Here is a 23628-nt window from a genome sequence, read left to right on the forward strand (position 1 = left end):
CCGCCTCCTCTCCTACCTCATAGGACCCCACTCCCATAAATCTTTGCTCCCTTTCAGCATCAGTGTTCTGTAACTAGCCTACTCAGGAATTGGGAGGGGACTCCTGCTGCCATGGAGTCCATCAGGAAAGGAAAATTACGGTAAGTATTTGATATCAATTTTCCGTTTTCCTGACAGACTCCATGGCAGCATACGTTCGGGAAATAACTCGCTATACACTCCCGGGTGGGAAGATGCTGAACAAAGAAAACTTTAATTGGCACTGTCAACTGACAAAACTTGAATGCCGAAGTTAACTGAAGATAAAGCAGCAGGTTCAACACAGTAATGTGTAAGGAAGGTATTCACAGATGACCAAGCGGCTGCTTTGCAGATCACATCAGGCGCGACATGTTTAGAAACTGCCCAGGATGTAGCAATGCTTCTGGTAGAATGAGCCGTAATCGCCTCTGGAGGAGCCAAGCCTTTTGCTCTATATGCCCATTGTATAGCCTGGACAATCCAAGCAGCCACCGCTCTTGAAGATGCACGTGTACCTTTCTTATTCCCATGGAGAAGAACAAACAGGAAATCCGATTGCCGGAAGGAGGATGTGGCCTCTAAGTATTGACTCAGAGTGTCTCCCACATCTAAAGGATGGACTAAGGATTCTTCATTTGTTCTGAAGGTAGGCAAAACTATCTCAGAATTTTCGTGGAAGACAGATGTAACTTTAGGGTTTGACCCCAACATAGGGATTAGGACCACCCTGTCCTGAAAAAAGGTCAGAAAAGGCTCTTTGCAGCCCAAATTGTGTATCTCTGAGACCCTCTTGGCAGAGGTGATAGCCACCAGAAATACCGTCTTCAACGTAAGCTCCCTGATGGACATGGAAGCAACCTCTTTCGAAGCAAAGAAGTCCAGGACCAACGGAAGATCCCATTTCGGGAATCTAGGTTTCCTCTGAGGCCTGAGCCTGACTGCGCCCTTAAACTGTTGGATCAGTTGATGTCTTGCCCACTGAATTCCGGTGAAAGCTGAGATGGCAGAAACTTGCACCCGGAGAGAAGAGACTGAGAGGGACAGATCTAAACCAGACTGTAGGAAACTCAATACTTGCTGAATGGTAGGTGCCCCTGCTGGACCCAAACCCTGGGCTTGATGACTCAGAAACCTTGCCCAGATTTTCTCATACACTCTGTTGGTGCTAGCCCTCCTCGAGCTCATAAGAGTGGGAATCACCTCTTCTGGACATCCGAGGGCCTCCAGCCTCTCCCTCTCAAGAACCAGACCTTGAGGTGTAGACGCGCAGGGTTCGGATGTAGAGTAGGCCCCTGCGATAGAAGGTCTGGCCTGAGAGGCAGAGGGATCGGGTCCCTGAAGCTGAGAAGGGACAGCAGAGGAAACCAAGGCCTGTTGGGCCAGAAGGGAACTATCGCTATGACCTCTACTTCCTCCATCTTCAGTCTCCGAAGGAATTGGAGTACTATTGGCACCGGTGGAAAGGCATAGGCAACTTGGAAGTTCCATCTGTCCGTGAGGGCATCCACCCCGAAGGCTCGAGGATCCCTGAACCTCGTGTAATACTTCTGAAGTTTTTTGTTGTGTGGACTCGCAAAAAGATCCACCTCCGGTGAAACTCCTAGAGACAGAACCCAATTGAACACCTCCTGATGGAGGGACCATTCGTTGTTGTCCAACTGGAATCTGGACAGGAAGTCTGCTTGCGTATTCAATACCCCCGGGACAAAGACCGCAGAGAGGTTGGCCAGGTGTTGCTGGGCCCAAGACATAATTGGATCTGTCTCCTGGAGTAGAGACATGCTGCGGGTTCCACCTTGCCTCTTGACGTATGCCACTGCCGTGGTGTTGTCCATCCTGAGTAACACTGAGGCCCCTTGAGTCAGATGGTGAAAAGCCTGGAGGGCTTTGAAGGCGGCTCGTAGCTCTAGGATGTTGGACACCACTCCGTGACTGGCGAAATTCCACCTGCCCTGTGCCACTTCTGACCGGCAGTGAGCTCCCCAGCCGGTACTGCTGGCGTCGGAGGTTATCGTCACCCACGAAATTGGAGCAATTGAGTGGCAGTTGGTTAGATTTGCACGGCGTAGCCACCAAGGAAGACACCCCTTCATGAATGGTGTTAGATAAATAATCTGTGACAGGTTCTCTGTCGTCCACTGGTGGAGAAACCCCTTCTGAAAGGGTCTCAGCCTCCACAGAGCCCACTTCACCATGGGTGAGGTAGCCACCAGAGTCCCTACCACCTTTAGACACTGACGAGCAGTGAGCTGGGAGGCAGCGAGGGCGAGAGCCACCCTGCTCTGGACCACTGGAATTTTCTCTTCTGGTAGAGATATGGTGCAATTCACCGTATTGAACAGTGCTCCGAGAAAGACCAGGGACTGCGTGGGCACCAGATGGCTCTTCTCCAGATTGAGAATCCATCCGAACTCTTGAAGAGTACGAATCACCTGCTCCAGATGTAGCAGTAGCTGGGACCTGTCCTGGGACAGAAGAAGGAGATCGTCCAGGTAATGATGTAACCTGATACCTCTGGTTCTGATGAGAGCCACGATTGCCAATAGCGTCTTGGAGAAGGTGCGAGGCGAAGTCGAGAGCCCAAAGGGAAGACATGTAAATTGCATGTGGACATGATTGACAGCAAATCGGAGAAACTGATGATATTCTTTTGCCACAGGAACGTGGAAGTACGCATCTTTTAGGTCTATTGATGCCAACCAATCTCCTGGGAGAACCGAGTGCTGTATTGTAATTAGGGACTCCATCTTGAATCTCTCTCGACGTATAGATCTGTTGAGATAAGTTAGATCTATTACCGGTCGCCAAGTGCCGTTCTTTTTCTGGACAAGAAAAAGAGGCGAATATACTCCTTGACCCCTTTCCTTTTCGGGAACTAGTACGACAGCTCGTTGATCCAGTAGGGTATCTACATAACTGAGAAGAACCTTCTTCTTTTCTGCTGCAGGAGGAAGGGAAGTTGCGATGAACCTGGGTTTGGGAACGTTGTTGAACGTCCAAGAGTGCCCTTGCGACACAACATTCAGAACCCAGGGATCCTGGATCGAGGCCGCCCAGACGTTCCGAAATTGGAGCAACCTGGCCCCTACCGGAACAGACTGGACGGGACCAACCTCAAAAGGATTTGGTGGCCTCCCGGTCACCGGACGAAGAGCCCTTGGGGCCTTTCTGAAAGGAGGACTGTCTTGACTTCCAGCTTCTCCCATAGGATTTACCTGGTTTGTAGCTGCGCGCTTCCCTAGAACGATTAGCGTTTTGCCTCCTTGGGAAAGAGCGTTTCTGATTGCTTGGGCGTTTGTCCTGAGGAAGAAACCCAGATTTTCCACCCGTGGCCCGGGTTATGGCTGCATCTAGTTTATTCCCAAAGAGGGAAGAACCCTCAAAGGGAATCCTACACCAAGCCTGTTTAGAGGCAGCGTCGGCAACCCAGGGCCGAAGCCAAAGGGCACGTTTGGCCGTAACAGAGGCCAGCATAACCCGGGCCAAAAGGCGAATAGTATCTAAGGAAGCCTCCCCCAAGAAGCCCGCGACCATCTTCAGCTCCTGTATAGGAGAACTTTGGAGCACTTCCTCCGACACTCCTCCAAGAGTATCTTCAAGGGCATTAACCCAAACCTCCATAGCCTTGGAAATTGTAGCCAAAGCCATTGCTGGCTTACAGGCCATGCCGGCCGATAGGTATGCTCGCTTAAGATCAGCGTCAATCCTCCGATCCAAAGGATCTCTAAATGATGCTGTATCCTCCATTGGGAGAGTGACGTGTTTCGCCAGACGCATCACTGCTGCATCCACACTAGGAGATGACTCCAAGTATTTCACCTTTTCCTGTTTAAAAGGATAGAGCTTCGCTACTTTAGTGGTCATGGAATTTTTCCTTTCCACTTTGCTCCATTCTTCCGACATTATGTCTCCCAGTTCCTCTAGAAATGGGAAATTTAAACGCTCTTTGCATAACTGCTTGAAATATTTCTTCTGCTTAGGAGAAGAGACAGCAGGATCCTCCCAGTCAAGGGCCTCTCTCACCGCTTTAACTAACGGAGACACGAGGGCAAATTCAAATCCAGTACCGGAGTCATCCGAATCGGAATCGGACTCAGACGGGAGGATAGATGTATGGCTGGGTTGGGAGGACTCAAACGGATCCTGAACCGACAAAGCTCTGTCAGGAGAGCGTGACGGACCTGCAGAAGTGCTTGGCTTATGCAAATCAGCAAGAGAGTCCTTTAAAACTCTGCGTACCACCTCCTCAATATGTTTGTCCGTTTTTTCCCTTTCACCCGTAGCTTGGGTATAACAGGGTTTGCACAAAGAGGAACCGTCTGGTATCAGGGTACGGCAACCCCAGCATTTTTTCCCCTGCGGGCGTTCTGAGCTGCCATGGTGCGAGGAGGAATGATGCTCACGTCCCCTGCTGTGGGAGGAGCTGCGCTTAGACTTAGATGAGGAGCGCTGGTGTTGCGTATTTGCATGACTGTCTTCGCTGCGTGTGCGGGGCTGTTGATCAGACCTAAGAGAGCTGAGACAGACATATACAACAAGCCATAAGGAAGATGAAAGAAAAACAGACATTTAAAGCTGATAAAACCAGCACATACCTAGAAAGAGCAGGCTGGCCACTAGGGGGCGGCGATGAGTCCATTGCTCCAGTAAACACAATGGTGCACTATTCAGAGATAGGAATCCTGATAGGAAGAGGACATAACATCAGACCCATCTACCCAGAAGCAAAACCCCCAGAGGATGGAACCTTCTTACCTTGACTACAGGACCAGAGTCTGGGGGAGGCTACCGGAATGCCGACCTTCCCGCCAGCTCCGGTCTAATTCTGAGTTTAAATAGACCGCCAGGCCGTAACACGCCGTATTGCGCAACCGCGCGTGACGTCAGACCGCACCACTGCGCATGCGCGGCGACTCCGATACTCGGAGCGTACCGTGCATGCCCAGAAGCGCCGAACAACCCGGAAGTAGCGGCAAAGACCGTGGCGGCGGCCAAGAAGCACCATAAGTAAGTACTAAGCCACAGAACTAACGAAACCTGAGCAATAACTGACAGAAAAACACCCTAGACACGAGCATAGACAAAATAAAAGGCACTAAAAACGAAAGATAAGCATAAAAATGAGGAAAAAGAAATGGTCCCATATAAGGGCTTACCACCCTCCGATAGCATAACCGAGTCCAGGAGACGCAACACCGGCTTGTGCCTTCAGGCAATAAAGGGCCACCCGCAGCAGCAGGGCTCTCTCGGCCAAACCACATAGCTCCAGCTAAGGGTCTCTTCCATTGCCCCTCCATACCCCGCTAAGAGCCAGGGCTTATCGGAGACTCCAAAACTCAGTCTGCCACCGATATACAGGACCAGATAGTAGGAACATCAGACATATGTATGAGGAGGACGAAAAAAGAACACTGATGCTGAAAGGGAGCAAAGATTTATGGGAGTGGGGTCCTATGAGGTAGGAGAGGAGGCGGAGCCTACCCGAACGTATGCTGCCATGGAGTCTGTCAGGAAAGTTGCATTTCTGAAAGCTGGGCAAGGTTAACTGATATATACAGTATCTCACAAAAGTGAGTTACACCCCTCACATTTTTGTAAATTATTTATTATATCTTTTCATGTGACAACACTGAAGAAATTACACTTTGCTACAATGTAAAGTAGTGAGTGTACAGCTTGTTTAACAGTGTAAATGTGGTGTCCCCTCAAAATAACTCAACCCACAGCCATTAGTGTCTAAACTGCTGGCAACAAAAGTGAGTACACCCCTAAAGGTGAAAATGTCCATATTGGGCCCAATTAGCCATTTTCCCTCCTGGGTGTCATGTGACTTGTTACAAGGTCTCAGATGTGAATGGGGAGCGGGTGTGTTAAATTTGGTGTTATCGATCTCACTCTCTCATACTCGTCACTGGAAGTTCAACATGGCAAAGAACTCTCTGAGGATCTGAAAATAAATAATTGTTGTTCTACATAAAGATGGCCTAGGCTATAGGAAGATTGCGAAGACCCTAAAACTGGGCTGCAGCACGGTGGTCAAGACCATGCAGCGATTTAACAGGGCAGGTTCCACTCAGAACAGGCCTCGCCATGGTCGACCAAAGGAGATGAGTGCACGTGCTCAGCATCATATCCAGTGGTTGTCTTTGTGAAATAGATGTATGAGTGCTACCAGCGTTACTGCAGAGGTTGAAGAAGTGAGGGTCAGCCTGTCAGTGCTCAGACTATACGCTGCAAACTGCATGAAATTGGTCTGCATGGCTGTCATCCCAGAAGGAAGCCTCTTCTAAAGATGATGCACAAGAAAGCCCACAAGCAGTTTGCTGAAGAAAAGCAGACTTAGGACATGAATTACTGGAACCATGTCCTGTGGTCTGATGAGACCAAGATACATTTATTTGGTTCAGATGCTGTCAAGCATGTGTGGCGGCAATCAGGTGAGGAGTACAAAGACAAGTGTGTCTTGCCTACAGTCAAGCATGGTGGTGGGAGTGTCATGGTCTGGGGCTGCAAAAGTGCTACCAGCACTAGGGAGCTACAGTTCATTGAGGAAACCATGAATGCCAACATGTACTGTGACATACCGAAGCAGAGCATTAACCCCTCCGTTCAGAGACTGGGCCGCAGGGCAGTATTCCATCATAACGACCCCAAACACACCTCCTAGATGACCACTGCCTTGCTAAAGAAACTGAGAGTAAAGGTGATGGACTCGCAAAGCATGTCTCCAGACCTAAACCCTATTGAGCATCTGTGGGGAATCCTCAAACGGAAGGTGGAAGGACTCTGACATCCACCAGCTCCATGATGTTGTCATGGAGGAGTGGAAGAGGACTCCAGTGGCAACCTGTGAAGCTCTGATGAACTCCATGCACAAGAGGGTTAAGGCAGTGCTAGAAAATAATGGTGGCCACACAAAATATTGACACTTTAGGACCAATTTGGACATTTTAACTTAGGGGTGTACTCACTTTTGTTGCCAGCAGTTTAGACATTAATGGCTGTGTGTTGAGATATTTTGAGCGGACAACAAATTTACACCGTTATACAAGCTGTACACTCACTACTTTACATTGTAGCAAAGTGTAATTTCTTCATTGTCACATGAAAAGATATAATAAAATATTTACAAAAATGTGAGGGGTGTACTCACTTTTGTGAGATACCGTATTTACTTTGTTATTGCAAATTGTCACTTTTTCCAGTCCATTATTTTAGTGGTATTTTTATTGTTCACTTCTTGCTGTAAATTTGTGTTGCGTGCCAATAACAATTGGTGCAGTGAGCAAGTTGGTGGAAGGATATGGGGCAAGTAAATATTGACTGTGTTGTGTGAGTTGTTTCAGCTCAGCCATGCCAGGTTTCATGGTATTAACCATTTCTATACCAGATACCAGTCTTTTGCACTGGGTTATTCTCACCATAGTTCTAGGTGTTCAGAAAAAAAAAAAAAAAGTCTTCCTTACTCATTGTTCCATGTGAGTGAGAGAAGTGTGAGTCAGCCCGCTCAGTTTGTGTGATAATCTGGATAGTAAGTGTTTTCTCATACTTCTGTCATCTCAAGGTCATGTCCTCGGTGAACAGCAAACAGTCTTGTTAAATTATGTCATGATTTTAAAGTAGACATATTTAAAGTATGAGACATAAAGTATACCTATAAGTATAAGACATATTCTAGAAATGGCCTCCTGTTTTGTCTTTTTGGTATTTCTGTTGCTATATACATAGGGAGATGTTGAACTTTGTAGAGCAGATATTTGTATTGCTTTCAGGGAGATTTCATACATATATTGCTAAGCTTTTTTGTAAACCTTCTAATGGTCCTGCATTTTCTGTGATTTGGTTTTGGAACCCTTAACCACTTGCCGACGGCCGCAAGTACATATACTGCGGTGGTCAGCCCCGGCCAGGCAAAGTGACGTACCGGTACGTCACTAGCCTGTCACCGGCTTGTGAGCCAATAGCGGGCGAGCGCGTGCCCGCCCCGGCTCGTTCCCTAACAGGTCAGTGCGTGTGACCGGCGGACCCGATGTCCGCCGGTCACTCGGCGATCGTCGGTGGAGAGGGAGAAAGGCAGGCGGCTAATGTAAACAAGCCGCCTGTCATTCTCCCCTGTGTAAAAATGAAGATCAGACGGTTCTACTATGTAGGACCGTTGATCTCTGTTTTTACACTAGTAGCCATGTCCCATCACAGTTAGAAGCACGCCCCTAGGACACACTTAACCCCTCCCTCTCCAATACAGTTAACCCCTTCCCTGCCAGTGTCATTTTTACAGTAACAGTGCATATGTATAGCACTGATTACTGCAGTAATGTCACTGGTAACCCCAAAAATGTCAGTCAAGGGTCCGATCTGTCCGCCGCAATTTTCGCAGTCCCGCAAAAAAAATTGCAGATCGCCGCCATTAATCATTAAAAAAAAAAAATGACAAAAATCTTTCCCTTTGTTAGTAAACGCGATAACTTTTGCGCAAACCAATCAAAATACGCTTTTGCGTTTTTTTTTTTTTTTACCAAACATATGTAGCATAAAACAAATTGACCGAAAATGTTAAAAAATTTGGATTTTTACATTTTTTTGGGGGAATTTCATATAAAAAAATGTGAAAAATATTGTTATTTTTGCAAAATTGACGCTTTTTTTTTGTTTATAGCGCATGATCAAAAAATCGCACAGGTGATCAAATACCACCAAACGAAAGCTCTGTTTGTGGGGAAAAAAGGACGTCAAATTCGTTTAGGTACAGCGTCGCACGACCGCGCAATTGTCCGTTAAAGTCACGCAGTAAAAAAAATCGCAAAAAAACCCCTGGTCAGGAAGGGGGTAAAATCTTCTGGGGCTTAAGTGGTTAAAGGGATGCAACTTGTCAAAAGAAAGTTAGCATATCCAAATATAGCCAAATTAGGGGAAGAGTTCAAGCTGGACAGAGAGCGTATTACATGATACAAAAAAATGATTGCACAGCTTGAACAGTATTACTGGGTGTAAAGAAATTGTGATATCAAATAAAGATTATTGAGACTGAAAGCACCAGTACTTGGGGTGATAGGTTTGGCCTCGTTTTTTCTCCTTTTTCTGTGTTAAGGCCGTCCATTTTCGCCTCTGCTTTCTATAACAACAAGGGGCACACTATTTTATATGCATAATGCTTAAGTCTTAATAATTTAAAACAAATACGTTTAACCACTTTACCACCGGAGGATTTTGCTGTCTTACGTCCAGGCCACTTCTTGCGATTCGGCACTGTGCGACTTTAACTGACAATTGCGCGGTCGTGCGACGCCGTACCCAAACGAACTCTATGTCCTTTTTTCCCACAAACAGAGCTTTCTTTTGGTGGTATTTGATCACCTGTGCGATTTTTACTTTTTGCGCTATAAACAAAAACAGAGCGTAAATTTTGAAAAAATAACAATATTTTTCACATTTTTTTATATGAAATCCCCCCCCCCCCCCCCCCCAAAATGTAAAAATCAAATTTTTTTAAATTTTTGGCCAATTTGTTTTCTGCTACATAGGTTTGGTAAAAAAAAATCACAATAAGCATATTTTGATTGGTTTGCGCAAAAGTTATTGCGTTTACTAACTAAGGGAAAGATTTCTGTCATTTTTGGTGTTTTTATTTTTTTTTTTAATGAGTAATGGCGGCGATCTGCGATTTTTTTTTGCAGGACTGCGACATTGCAGCGGACAGATCGGACCCTTGACTGACATTTTTGACACTTTTGGGGGTACCAGTGACCTTTCTACAGTAATCAGTGCTATAAATATTCACTGTTACTCTAAAAATGACACTGGCAGGGAAGGGGTTAATTTTATTGGAGAGGGAGGGGTTAAGGTATGCCTGGTGCTTACTAACGTGTGTGGGGGGAGGTGACTGAGTGACACAGGGACAGATCGCAGGTTCAGCTATGCTGAACCCTGCAATCTGTCACTGTCTGTCACTTAGGAGATCCGCCCGCTTTGTTTACACAAGCGGGCGGATCTCCAGACTCGATTCCCCAACGATCGGGGAAGATCATTGGCCCGACTCCCGCTGTGACTGAAAACAGCGGGAGCGAGCCTCCGGCGGCACGCGAGCGCCGCCCACAAGGGGAGGAGTCCAGCGACGTAGGTCTACGTCGCTGGACAGAATCGAGACACTTTGCCGCAGTACAGTCCCAGTGACTGGTCGGCAAGTGGTTAATTTACAGCACAGTATGTTTATTTTCTTTGTTAAAAAGATTGACTTTTTTTGGGAGTAGTTTTGAAATCCGAGTTATTTATCACTTACCGCCAAGCATTTCATACATTGGAGCTTACCTATCTATAAATTAGGTGACAGTCCCCTCTGTCCTGTTTTGATGTGACCTTTTGTGCATGCGCGGGAATGATTGCGGCCTGGCCAATCAAGTGGCTGAAGAGTCCGAACCCGAAAAGGAAGACTTTGATAAGACGGAAGCGCCCTTGCTAGTGAAGAGTGCTTACAGCTCAATGCTGGGGGGGATCGTTTGACAAGTCTACCATAATGTGCTAATAGGTGGCATTTTGTATGTGTAGGTTTAATTCTACTTTAAGTGCCGTATCACATGAACGCGGCTTCAAAGCCGACATCCTTGTGCGGTTTCTTAGCAGTTTGCATACGACTTCTTTAACAGAAGTTAATGCAAGTCGTGGTGAAGTCGCCCCAAAGTAGTGCAGGAACCTTTTTCTAAGTTAGAGCGACCGATTAGAATGGTCCCATTGCCGTTAATGGAGCATGACTGGTCATGCGACTTTGTGAATGAGGGTTTTGAGTATTTTGCTTTTTGTCTAGGGATCAGCTTTCAAGAAATTGATGTAAACTTTGACATTTTACCAATTGCCTAACAACTGTTGAGATAAGATTTTAGCCACATAGGAAAGTTCCTGGTTCAGTTAAAGTCGAACTATAGCCTAAAATCAAAACATTGTGGGCAGAAAGATTATTTTTTTTTTTTTTGGCAAGTCTTTTCTACAATAAAGACTTCTTACCTTCCTCCTTGCAATCTTCTTTAAGCTGTACGCTGAGCTGTGCATGTGCAACTCTGTGTACAGTCTAGGCATCTAATTTACAACCGTGCACATGCGTGGGAGGCAAGTCATCCCTCACTAGCCAATCAAGATGACCAAAGACTCCCCACATCTGCAAGAAGCTGGACAGAAGTTAACAGCATCAGGAGGGAGGGAGGTCAGTGAGTGGACGCCACTTCGCTGGAGGTAAGTATAAGCAGGGATTTAAAGTGGTAGTAAACTCTTACAAGAGAAAATCCACATCCAGGCAGGCTTTTTTTTATAACCGAGGAAACCCTATTGGTCTGTTCTGTCACAAATCTGCAGTGAAAACTAGTACATTATGACCTGAGCCTGCATGGGGGACCATTAAAAGAAAAAAAAAAAAGTAGAGACTTTACTACCGCTTTAACCAGTTTTTTTTTTTTTTTTTAACCACTTTACCACCGGAGGATTTTGCTGTCTTACGTCTGGGCCACTTTTTGCGATTCGGCACTGTGTGACTTTAACTGACAATTGCGCAGTCATGCGACGCGGTGCCTAAACAAAATTTACGTCCTTTTTTTTCCCACAAACAGAGCTTTCTTTTGGTGGTATTTGATCACCTGTGCGATTTTAACTTTTTGCGCTATAAACAAAAAAAGAGCGTAAATTTTGAAAAAATAATAATATTTTTCACATTTTTTCATATGAAATTCCCCCCAAAAAAATGTAAAAATCAAATTTTTTAAAAAATTTTGGCCAATTTGTTTTCTGCTACCTATGTTTGGTAAAAAAAAATCACAATAAGCGTATTTTGATTGGTTTGTGCAAAAGTTATTGCGTTTACTAACTAAGGGAAAGATTTCTGTCATTTTTGGTGTTTTTTTTTTTTTTTTAACGAGTAATGGCGGCGATCTGCGATTTTTTTTTGCGGGACTGCGACATTGCGGCGGACAGATCGGACCCTTGACTTGCATTTTTGACACTTTTGGGGGTACCAGTGACATTACTGCAGTAATCAGTGCTATATATATGCACTGTTACTGTAAAAATGACACTGGCAAGGAAGGGGTTCATTTTATTGGAGAGGGAGGGGTTAATGTATGCCTGGTGCTTACTAACGTGTGTGGGGGGAGGTGACTGAGTGACACAAGGACAGATCGCAGGTTCAGCTATGCTGAACCCTGCAATCTGACCCTGCCTGTCACTTAGGAGATAAAACACAGCGGGCGGACCTCCACACTCGATTCCCCGACGATCGAGGAAGAGCAGCGGAGATCGCCGCTGCTCCTCCCCTGGCCCGACTCCCGCTGTGACTGAATACAGCGGGAGCGAGCCTCCGGCGGCGTGCGCGCGCCTCCTTGAAAAGGGAATGTCTGGCGACGTAGGTCTACGTCGTCAGACGTTATCGAGCCACTTTGCCGCAGTAGTGCTCTAGTGAGCAGACGGCAAGTCGTTAAGCATGGCTGTTGTGTAGCACTGAAAGCAGGAAGAAAGAGCCCGTGCTATGTAACAATTCAATATGACTACCCCCATGTATGTACTGTATAATTACAAACTAAATACAGAAACTAGATTGATAAAACTATAGCACACTCTCATGTGATTATTTTCATAAAACCGATTTCCTTTACATATATTTAAAAAACAATATTGACAAGACTATACATTCCCTTTAATAACAACCCCTGCTGTGCTTAAGGGTAATAAAATAGCACGAGACTGGATGACTTGTACCTGCAGTCTGTATTTCACAGAAATGTCCAGCTCACTTCCAAGAATGTTCATCCTTTAACGGTCATTGACATGCTGGTCTAAAAACCGTGTGACTCATAGGCACTGAAGTAATTTAATATACGGCACTTGAGAGGTTTTTGCTGGAAATGTAAATAAACAACTTATTTATCATACTGTTAGTCACAGCAAATCGAATGTGTGCTGAAATACGAGGCTGTCTGGAGATCAGGAGCACACATACACTGGAGTGATGATATGGATTTCCAAGGAGCAAAGGTTCTTACAAGTGAGAATCCTCCATGAGAAGTATTTGCCACCGGTATCAACCCCACATAAAATAATCTATGATCTGCTCATTTATAACCCGGTATATGGTGTCCATTCTCTTCATAGATTTAAGCTTTAGTCGCCTTTACACATCTCTGCACAAAGCAAACAGAAAAAAAAAAATTGTGAACATCCCAGCTCTTTGGTTTTCTGATAATTCTGTTGTCTTTTTATATTTAACGACCTAAAGTGGTATTAAAGCCATAAACAAAAATGGAATATATTTTTTTTTCAAGGTGTTTATTTAACCACTTTAAGACCGGAAGATTTTACCCCCTTCCTGACCAGGCCATATTTTGGGATTCGGCACTGCGTTACTTTAACAGACAATTGCGCGGTCGTGCATCGTTTTTCCTTAAACTAAATTTACGTCCTTTTTTTCCTACAAATAGAGCTTTCTTTTGGTGGTATTTGATCACCTGCGCGATTTTTAGTTTTTGCACTATAAACAAAAAAAGAGAGACAATTTTGAAAAAAAAACAATATTTTTCACATTCTGCTATATAACATTCCCAAAAAAAAAAATGTAAAAATCTAAGTTTTTTAACATTTTAGGCCAATTTTTTTTCTGCTACATATTTTTGGTAAATGAAAATCGCAATAAGCGTATTTTGATTGGTTTGCGCAAAGTTATCACGTTTATTAACCAGGGGAAAGATTTATGTCGGCAAGTGGTTAAAACAAATTTTCAAGGCATACAAAAGAAAACGAAAGCAAAATTAGCCATGGACACCACAACATGTCCAGTGGCAAGGGAAGGCTTTGCAGGGCCCAAGAAATTACAGCCATCTTACATAGGATGGTGTACAGGATTTTTAAAGAAAAAACAAGAACACACATTCATACAAACACACAAACTCCATTGTTATCCTCCCCTTTTACCACAACAAAACTATTCATCAGCAGTGTAACAAAACAACAAACTGTTGAAGAATACAGAGGCACGGGGGAACTAGATAAGTAGGATATGGAAGCCTCTGCCCAGTGGGAAGCAGAAACATTGAGCCAAGGCTGCCAATTTTGGTAGAATTTTTAGGGCAAGCTCTACCCATATAAATCAATTTGTATTTAGGTAAAGCAGTGTTCACCAGATGATATTTTTTTTTTGGTGTTTGTTTAAAACAAATTTTCAAGGCATACAAAAGAAAATGAAAGCAAAATTAGCCATGGACACCACAACATGTCCAGTGGCAAGGGAAGGCATCGCAGGGCCCAAGAAATTACAGCCATCTTACATAGGATGGTGTACAGGATTTATAAAGAAAAAACAAGAACATACATTCATACAAACACACAAACTCCATTGTTATCCTTCCCTTTTACCACAACAAAACAAAACTATTCATCAGCAGTGTAACAAAACAACAAACTTGAAGAATACAAAGGCACGGGGGAACTAGATAAGTAGGATATGGAAGCCTCTGCCCAGTGAAAAGCAGAACCATTGAGCCAAAGCTGCCAAATTTTGGTAGAATTTTTAGGGCAAGCTCTACCCATATAAATCAATTTGTATTTAGGTAAAGCAGTGTTCAACAGATGATAAATCTGCTGTACCGTAGGATGGATGGCATTTTTTTAAATTCAACAGAATGAATGACCTTTGCGAGCATTCGAGTATCAGGGGAACCATAATACAACTGTGAATCAGCAGTACAAAAGCTTTAAAGAGGAAGTAAACCCTCAAAAAAAAATGATAAAAAAAACCTGTAAAGACAAAGGCATAATGAGCTAGTATGCATTGCATACTAGCTCATTATGAAATACCTTAAAACGAAGCCCCTGCAGTGTCGCCTGGTCAGTGACAGGACGGCCGACATGTTCCTTGTTCGATTCCTCCGGCCATATGATTGACCGGAGATACGGTTACATCACTGCCGTTCACGGTATAGGGCTCTGAAGGAACGGCACAGGTAGCCGTTCCTTCAGAGCGCATGTGTCGATGACGTCATCGGCTGCATGCACTGTAAATATCTCCTAAACGGTGCATGTTTAGGAGATATTTATAGCACCTATATAGACTTACCTATAGGTAAAAGACTTTAAAGTGGGTTTACAACCACTTTAAGAATACCCAGTACACCCACCTCCTGGAGATTTAGTAGATTCAGAGTATTGTCCATAAAAATAAATTGATTATTCCAAAAAGTGAAAAGAGCAGAACATGACCAAAACATATGTAGAAGGTCAGCAGAGCTTTCCCCACAACAGGGGTAAGAGGCCTGAGCCTCAAGTCCCATTTAAGATAATTTAGCACTTGTATACAGTAATGTAGATTATGGATAAACCTGCATTGAGTGAGTTTATCAGTGGTACTCATAATGTCTTGAAAACAGATCTCTGTAGCTCTTTCTTTCCCATCCTTCTTAAGGGCAAGTTCACACCACATGCAGTCCAGTGCATTTTTTTTTTCATCATAAACGCATGGAAAGTAAATGGTTTTAATAGTTTCCAATAATTTCTAATAGTTCACACCAGTGCTTGCAGTTCCAGTACGTTCCAGCTCCAGAAAAAAAGTAGAACATGCTGCATTTTTCGAGCACTGGACTGTACTGAAATGCTGTAAAACACATCAAAATCGCACTGGAACATACATGTACTAATTTAAGGTTAAGAAAAAAGAGGGGGGAAAATGCACTGGACTGCACCAAAAATGCAAATGCAGAAAAGCATCGGGAACGCATCCAGACTGCATTCCTATGGTGTGAACTGGTCCTTAATGAGAACTGGAATATACGAGAGACAATTCTGGTGTGAAGCCATGAAAGGGTTAGACCCTGCAGTCTGCAGGTAACTGTAGAAAATGGTGACTAATTTAGTTTATCCTGATTCGTATATTAGGTACTCCAATGGGGAATCTGGGAGCTCAAGTGTCAGAGCCCTGAATCATGAAAAAAGCACTTTCTGAGCAATAGTTATTAAAAAATTGTTAAAAATGTGATTCCTTTCTTTAAAAGCCTTGAAAGAGATAAAATTGCCATTGTCGAAAAGCTGGGAGACATGGGTAATACCTTTCTGACACCACCAGGTCATGGTGACCCCAGAGTTCTTGCAGTTTGTGGTTTTGCCGTAATGGAGTCCTAGGTGAAGTACTCGAAGAGGATGAAGACCGCACCCTGTCTTCTGCCAGGCTAGGAAACAGACTTATATAATATGAAAGTGTAGCGCTAAAATATGTTAAGAAATAGAGTTCATAAGTCCATAATCTGGTACAAATGTTAGAAAGAGAATCCTTAAAAAAAAAAAGGTGCTGATATCCCAATAGCATACACATGCAAATCCTTGATAATCGAGAGCCAAGTGCAGGACAGCCACCACCATGGGGAAAAATTCAGCCTCTTACCAGATCACCATGATCCTTATTACAGGGATCATGGATTTCAGAGAGACAGATAACCGATGCACATCAGGAAAGATCTCTTAGGCAGCTATCCACCGATCGATCCAGCAAAATCCTCAGCAATTATCCAGTCATATGAGGGAAAAAAGCTCTCGTAGCGTGATACTGTCAAGCAATTTTTATTCATATAAAAGCCAAATGGCAACTTACATAGCTCCCGAATCAGTATAGCATGTCATGTGGAGTCTCTTAGGCAGATATGAGCTGGTACCAAACCAAAAAGATGGCCGCCGCGTCTGTCGTCCGTAGCGGCGTGACGTGCCGCAAGCTCCTTCCCTAGGAAACAGACTTCCTCATGGGGAGTACTTACATCCATGAGAAGGTACAGACCTGTAACTATCATCTTTAAGAACTGAGATAGAGCCCCAAAATGCCAACATTAGGATTGGGAGAGGTGGAATGTAGCCAATGGTATACATATGTAGGCTGGGAAGCAATAAAATACCTGAATAAATTGGAACAGACTAGGATGCCTTTAGTGAGGGAACCTGGCTCGTGAAGAGGATCTGGTGATATGCAGGTGGGTATTATTCCAAATGAAGGAAGATAGAATAGATTATATAAAGCGGAATCATTTCTTTATTTGGTAAAAACACTTGAGATGTCCTGGGGTCACAAAGAAACTTGGGAAGAAATATAATTTTAAAGTTATTTATACAGCCAATAAAACATAAATATCACCAGTGCTTAGGATAAACAGGAATAACAGGTTGAGCAACTGTGCTGCATAGTAGGAGTATTATAATGTTTCTCCACTTTATAAACAGCGATGACCTGTAATTAGCTCTCAAATATACCTCATTATATATTTTGTATATTAGTGCTTCAGTGCTCCACCACATTTTCCACACCAGAGAACCCACAAGATTACCATGACTACCCACTACAGGTCAGTCATGTAAGACATAATAATCTCAGAGGATTCCCATTGGTTATGGTATCTCTCCGCTTGCATTAGAGGATTTACTCCTTTATATGCTGTTATTTAGCAATCCTTTCACATGTGTCATTCAGGTGTCACATAAAAAAGCAAAGGGTAATCGGCATAGTGTAAAACCATTAGACATTTATTAAGATTAAAAACGTTCCCACTCCTACTCACATTTGTTGGTGCTATGCCTCGCACCGAGGAGTGTTCACAACACAATATATTAAAATACACTGCAGTATTGGAATCCTAATATGCCGGCTGTGCAGTATCTATACCACTCTCTATCTCTCATCCCTAGTCTCTTCCGAGTGTACTCTGGATCACTTCTGGGTTCACTCTGCATGATGGCGTCACTTCCGGTCCCACCCTACGTGTTTCGTCATATGGACTTTATCAAAAGTCCTATTGATAATGTCCGTGTGATGAAACGCTTTGGGGCAGGACCAGGCAGTGGCAAGGATCTGCAGGCCTATGTACTCTTTGAAGCATGGCCACCACATTAGGCATGCTCAGTTTCATGTAAATAAATAAGCCTTGTCCATGGCTTACTCCACAGCTCCTCTGGAGACTCTCGTTGTCGTTGCCCATTGACTGTAAGACAAAAAGGAAAAAGTGCTTCCTTCATGATGACACGGTGCACTGTGGCTTGATCCTGCCCCCCTCCCCTCCCAGGCAGTGCAGAGCCCAGAACCAGCAAGGTGGTCATGTGATCTGTAAAAAAAGAGAAGTATGGTATTTAGGAGCACTTTTTCGCTATTCAGTGCTCACTGCTTTTATTTGTAAGACTTTTTCTTATACCAAGTTATCATGTTAAAATTGTCTACCTGCACTCTTTAAAGCAGAACTAAACTCTCTCAATCAACATTAACTATTTTAACCCTTATGCTGCTGGCATTAAGTAATAGATTGGAAGGTGTATATTATACTGAATTTTTTTTCTTCAGTTGCTTCCTGGTTTCTGGCCTAGGCCAAATGATGTCATATGTCCCAGGAGTCTTCAGGGCATTTTTCTTTTTCTTTCAACTGAAGGTGGGGTGGAGAGGCTTTCTCAGCTAAGCACATTCTCCTCCCTGAATGCCTGAGCTAAGGGCAGATGGATTTCAGGAAGTAAATGCTACATGAATTAGAATATCATCAAAAAGTTAATTTATTTCTTTAATTCAGTTCAAAAAGTGAAACTCTTATATATTATATAGATGCGTTACACACAGAGTGATATATTTCAAGCATTTCTTTCTTTTAATTTTGATGATTATGGCTTACAGCTAGTGAAAGCCAAAAATTCAGTATCCCAGAAAATTAGAATATTACAAAAGACCAATAAAAAAAAAAAAAAGTTTTTTTTACAGAAAAATTCACACTTGTGCGACTTTGAACACATAAAGTCAAATGACAAGTCGCAGCCCATGTATTTCAATGGAAGCTGTTCAACTCTATGCGACTTAAAGAAGCAGTGACGTTAAAAAGTTCCCTGTACTATTTTGATGAAATGTGGTTTGCATATTCTATGTGGCCAAATTGCACTGTATATTGCACCAAAGTTGCATAGCAGCTGCACTGCATTGATGTGAATGGGTATCTATGGAAGCAATGTTATTTGCATCGTCATGCAGTTTAATCATGTCTGAAATCGCATCAGTGTGAACCAGGACTTTGGATTTATATCTACTTGAATACATTGCTCACAATGGATTCCTGAGGTTGCTGATGTAGGAACGTCTGCTTACAAAAGTTCTATTTTAACCACTTGACCTCAGGAAGGTTTTACCCATTTCATGATCAGAACATTTATTGTTATTCAGCATTGCACTTCTTTAACTGGCAATTGCTTGGTCATGCAACACTGGACCCAAATTAAATTTATATCTTTTTTTTCACACAAATAGAGCTTTATTTTGGTGTTATTTGATTTTTTTTTTAATTAAACAGAAGACCGAATATTTTGACAAAAAAACAATATTTTCTGCTTTTTGTTATAAAACAAAAACATTTAACTCTTCATAAATTTAGGCCAAAACGTATTATGCTACATGTATTTGGTAAAATAAAATCCCAATGGGTGTATATTAATAGGTTTGTGTGAAAGTTATGGTGTCTACAAACTATGGGATATATTGAAATATATGCTGCTATGCTGTAATGGCAGTGATCAGCAACTTATAGTGTGACTGATAGTGTGGCAGGCAATCTGGAGCGAACAGACCCTCGCTGGGAGGTACACTAACTGACAATGACAACAATGACACTAATACAGTGATCAGATATATTACTGCACACTGTCACTGTACTAAGGACACTGCCTGGGAAGGGGTTAACATCAAGGGGTTAACTTTGTGCCGAACAATTGTAATGTGTGCTGCTTTTACTAAGAGATCTGGCTGTATTTTCTCTCTGCTTTGCAGCCAGATCACTGCTTTGTGTAAACACAGTACTCTGTGCTGCGATTGGACACAGCCAATCAGCAGGACTCAGCCATAAACCATTGGTGGGGCATGAGTACATCAATTTCATTACTCAGAAGTATGACATTGACTGTAGTAGCTTAGACTGGTATCACAATTAGCACCAATTTTGTATGCATTTAAACAGCGGGTTCATTAAGTAAGACCTGGTTCACATTAGCGTGATGAGTTTTGAAATGGGATTATGCAGGTGCTGTGCGATATTTATTCATGCAGGTTCAGTGCTTTGTGTTTTTGGATGCAGTTTTAATCACTACTACTACTACCAGTACTACTGCTATTCCTTCTATTCTGGAAAGGAGGAGAATAGTTTTGCAAGAAACATTGCAAGAAAAGTTTAGAAAAATCAAAGGTAGCAACATTGCATTAGAAACTCTATTATTATTATATAAGAATCTTAACTGACCTTTTAATGTTTTTGTCATTTTGTTAGGCATTGGAGGCTTGGAAGAATTTGTCCTTAAGTCTGCAACATTGTCTACATCGCCAGCATGTCCTCCATTCATTCCTCTGAGCTTTGAAGCCACACCAATAGTCCGAGTTGCTGTGGAACCAAAACATCCAAGTAAGTAACACATAAAATGAACTATGAAAGCAGTGCATGGGGGCTATACTCTAATGCAGGGATCTCCAAACTTTCTAAACCAAGGGCCAGTTTATTGTTCTTCTGACTTTAGAGGGGCTGGACTGTGGCCAGTCCGAGTGAACAATGCCCTATGTTTGGTATTAGAGAAAAAGTGTCCCATCGTTGGTGCCAGTGGGAAGGAATAGTACCTCATCATTGGTGTCAGTGGGAGGAGTAGTGTCCCATCATTGGTGTCCGAGGAAGGAATATTGCCCCATTGTTTTGTCAGTGGGAGGAATAGTGCCCCATCATTGGTGTCAGTGGGAGGAATAGTGCTCCATCAGTGGTGTCAGTGGGAGGAATAGTGCTCCATCATTGGTGTCAGTGGGAGGAATAGTGCTCCATCATTGGTGTCAGTGGGAGGAATAGTGCTCCATCATTGATGTCGGTGGGAGGAATAGTGCCCCATCATTGATGTCAGTGGGAGGAATAGTGTCCCATCGATGTGTAAGTGGGAGGAATAGTGCCCCACCATTGGTGTAAGTGGGAGGAATAGTGCCCCATCATTGGTGTCAGTGGAAGCAATAGTGCCCGTTTATTGGAGTCAGTGGGAGGAATAGTGCCCCTTCATTGGGGTCAGTGGGAGGAGTAGTGCCCCTTCATTGGGGTCAGTGGGAGGAGTAGTGTCCCATCATTGGTGTCAGTGGGGAGAATAGTGTCTCATCATTGGGATCAGTGGGAGGAATAGTGTCCCACCGTTGTGTCAGTGGGAGGAATAATACCCCAGGGGCTGGATAAAGGAATGCAAAGGGCCGCAGTTTGGAGACCACTGCTCTATTGCAGCCTTTTTTTCAGGTCTCCGCATACTCCTGCTAAAAATTATCATATTAACAGTTCACAGTATATTTGTGTGATCAGTAAGCTGTTGATATAGAAGTAATTAAAGGACACATAGATGGTGAGAGTGTTAGTTTGCCTTTTGAATTGGTGATCAAAGGAGAAATACCTTCTTACATTAATGGTCAGTGGGAAGGATGGCCAGTGAAAGTCCACCACCCTTTGGTGTTCAATGGGGAATGATCACCTTATATTAATGGTCAGTGGTGCAGGTGCCCCCTTACATTGGTGGTCAGTGGGAGAATGCCTGCTTACATTATTGATCAGTAGGAAGAATGCCTCCTTAAATAAGCGGTTGCTGTAAGCAAAAGGCCTCCTTACATTGGTGATTAGTGGGAAAAATTCCCTGTTACATTGGTGTTACATACACTATAAAGAATGCCCCCTTAAAACCACCTATGAAGATCATAAGCGTCAGTGGTTACTTTCCTGAGAGATATGAGGAGAAGCTTCCCTGTTTCCATGCTGCCGATGACATTAGTGCCAGCTGTTCTCCTAAATATGCACGATTTATGGGATATTCCAATGTGTAGCAGCCAGTGATGTCACCGGCACATGCGTACTTTGCTCCTAATGGACAGCGCACTCGAGTATGCTGTCCATTGAGAGTGCTGTGCCACGATTGCGGCTCATGCGTGGGAGTGACACCATCATGGCTCAGCCATTCAAGCGGCTGGAACCTGCGAACCTGGAAGGAAGACCAGGGGAAGATGGATCTCCTGTCAGCAGTGACAGGACACCACTGGGGGAATCTCTTTTATAGGTAAGTCTGACATAATGTGCTAGTATGTGATGTATACTGGCACATTATGGAATAAACCTACAGGGGGACCTTTTTATTTTAACCGTTTACTACCACTTTAAGTAGAATCAAAAATAAATTACTGATTAATAAAATCACAAAATTGCTTTTCTTCTAGAATCCTGTGAGCATGCCTCTAATCTCCCCCTGCCATCATGTGACCAAAAACCAGAGCATTGTTTATGTAGTCACTGCAGAAAGGGCTAGGGGGAAGTTGATTTACTCACAGCTAGACAGTCAGGGAGCTCTAATCCTTCTATTTGTCTTAGAACCATGTGGGGATGAGGTCAAAGGATTCCAGGAGAAAGATACATATATCTGACTTTTTTCTGTATTTGAATCATTGGTGAGGGGAGGGATTTAAGACTTTTAGAGTTTAGGTTAACATTGACAGAAAAAAAATTACATTAGACTAGGGACTCTGTAATGATCAATTAGCACTATGTATGGATAGAGTTTGTGTGTGCTCCCATTTCATACCACTCTCCAAAATATACTCACATGGTCCCCCATTATTGTCTCCATTGGCCCCTGTGTTTTAATGTTATTAGACTGTCTTTGGTACTGGAACTGATGTGGTTAGATTGTAGCACACAGTAAATAAGCAAGAGATTTGTTAGTGGTATAAAAACATAGGTGTGCTCAGCCTATGCATTAGGATGTGCACTCCAAAGCTCAAAAACACGGTACCGATCACTCACTGTGTTCATTTAGAAAGGGAAGGGGCCGATAAATTACACATTTACAGTCCCCTTTCCACACTCATTCTAAAACATCCCCCGGTGTGTGCCCGCAGCAGCAGCCGGTGAGAGAAAAAAGCAAGGAAGCTGGCAACGCTGCGGAGGGGAGCCAGAACATTAAGAGAATCTCAGCTACATGGGGTGATTAGTGTGTGCCCAGGCCTATGTATAAAAATAACTATTGGACCCATATCGGTCTATTGGGGGTGTTTTTCAGATTATGTAAAGGGCCGTACACACTTGACGTAAATCGGACTAAATATCCTCCGATTTTTCTCTCTCATGCTCGCGTTCACAACCGTTTAGTAGAGAGTGCATAAATGTTCTTGAAATTTCTCGTCCAATTTTTTTTTTTGGGGACATTTGTTCCTAGACTTCCGGGTCGTCAGCAACTTCAGATCATGCGCGGCCTTTCTTATCCGATTTTTCACGGACGTACTGCATACACATTAAACGAAAATTGGTTGTCTGGGGACGGACGATAAAAATTTTGGTGTTTGTCCCTCCGTTTTTTTTTCGTTGAAAATGTTGGCATCGGCTGCTGAAGGTTGTGTACACACTAGCCGAAAATCTGACGATTTCACCTTGGGCGGGAATTTTCGGCAGATTTTCTACTAGTGTGTAGGCCTAAATCTATTAATATGTATTCATCTGGTGACAACATATTCAACTGTAGTTCCAGAGAACTCAACATTCATTGTTATTTCATTGTTATGCAATATTAACATATCTTCTACACACATTGGGGGGGATT

General features: G+C 43.4%; 1 protein-coding gene across 1 annotated transcript in view; it reads left to right on the plus strand.

Annotated features, from left to right (window-relative positions):
• The window catches only part of EFL1 (elongation factor like GTPase 1), a 669975-nt gene that overhangs the window by 497016 nt on the left and 149331 nt on the right, over nt 1–23628 (plus strand). Inside the window, exon 16 of the mRNA XM_082255636.1 lies at nt 20304–20435. Within this exon, the coding sequence (XP_082111762.1) occupies nt 20304–20435 (132 nt within the window). The remainder of the gene's footprint in view (nt 1–20303; nt 20436–23628) is intronic.

This window comes from Pelophylax lessonae (assembly GCF_965119305.1).
Source record: "Pelophylax lessonae genome assembly, chromosome: 4".
Lineage (NCBI taxonomy): Eukaryota > Metazoa > Chordata > Amphibia > Anura > Ranidae > Pelophylax > Pelophylax lessonae.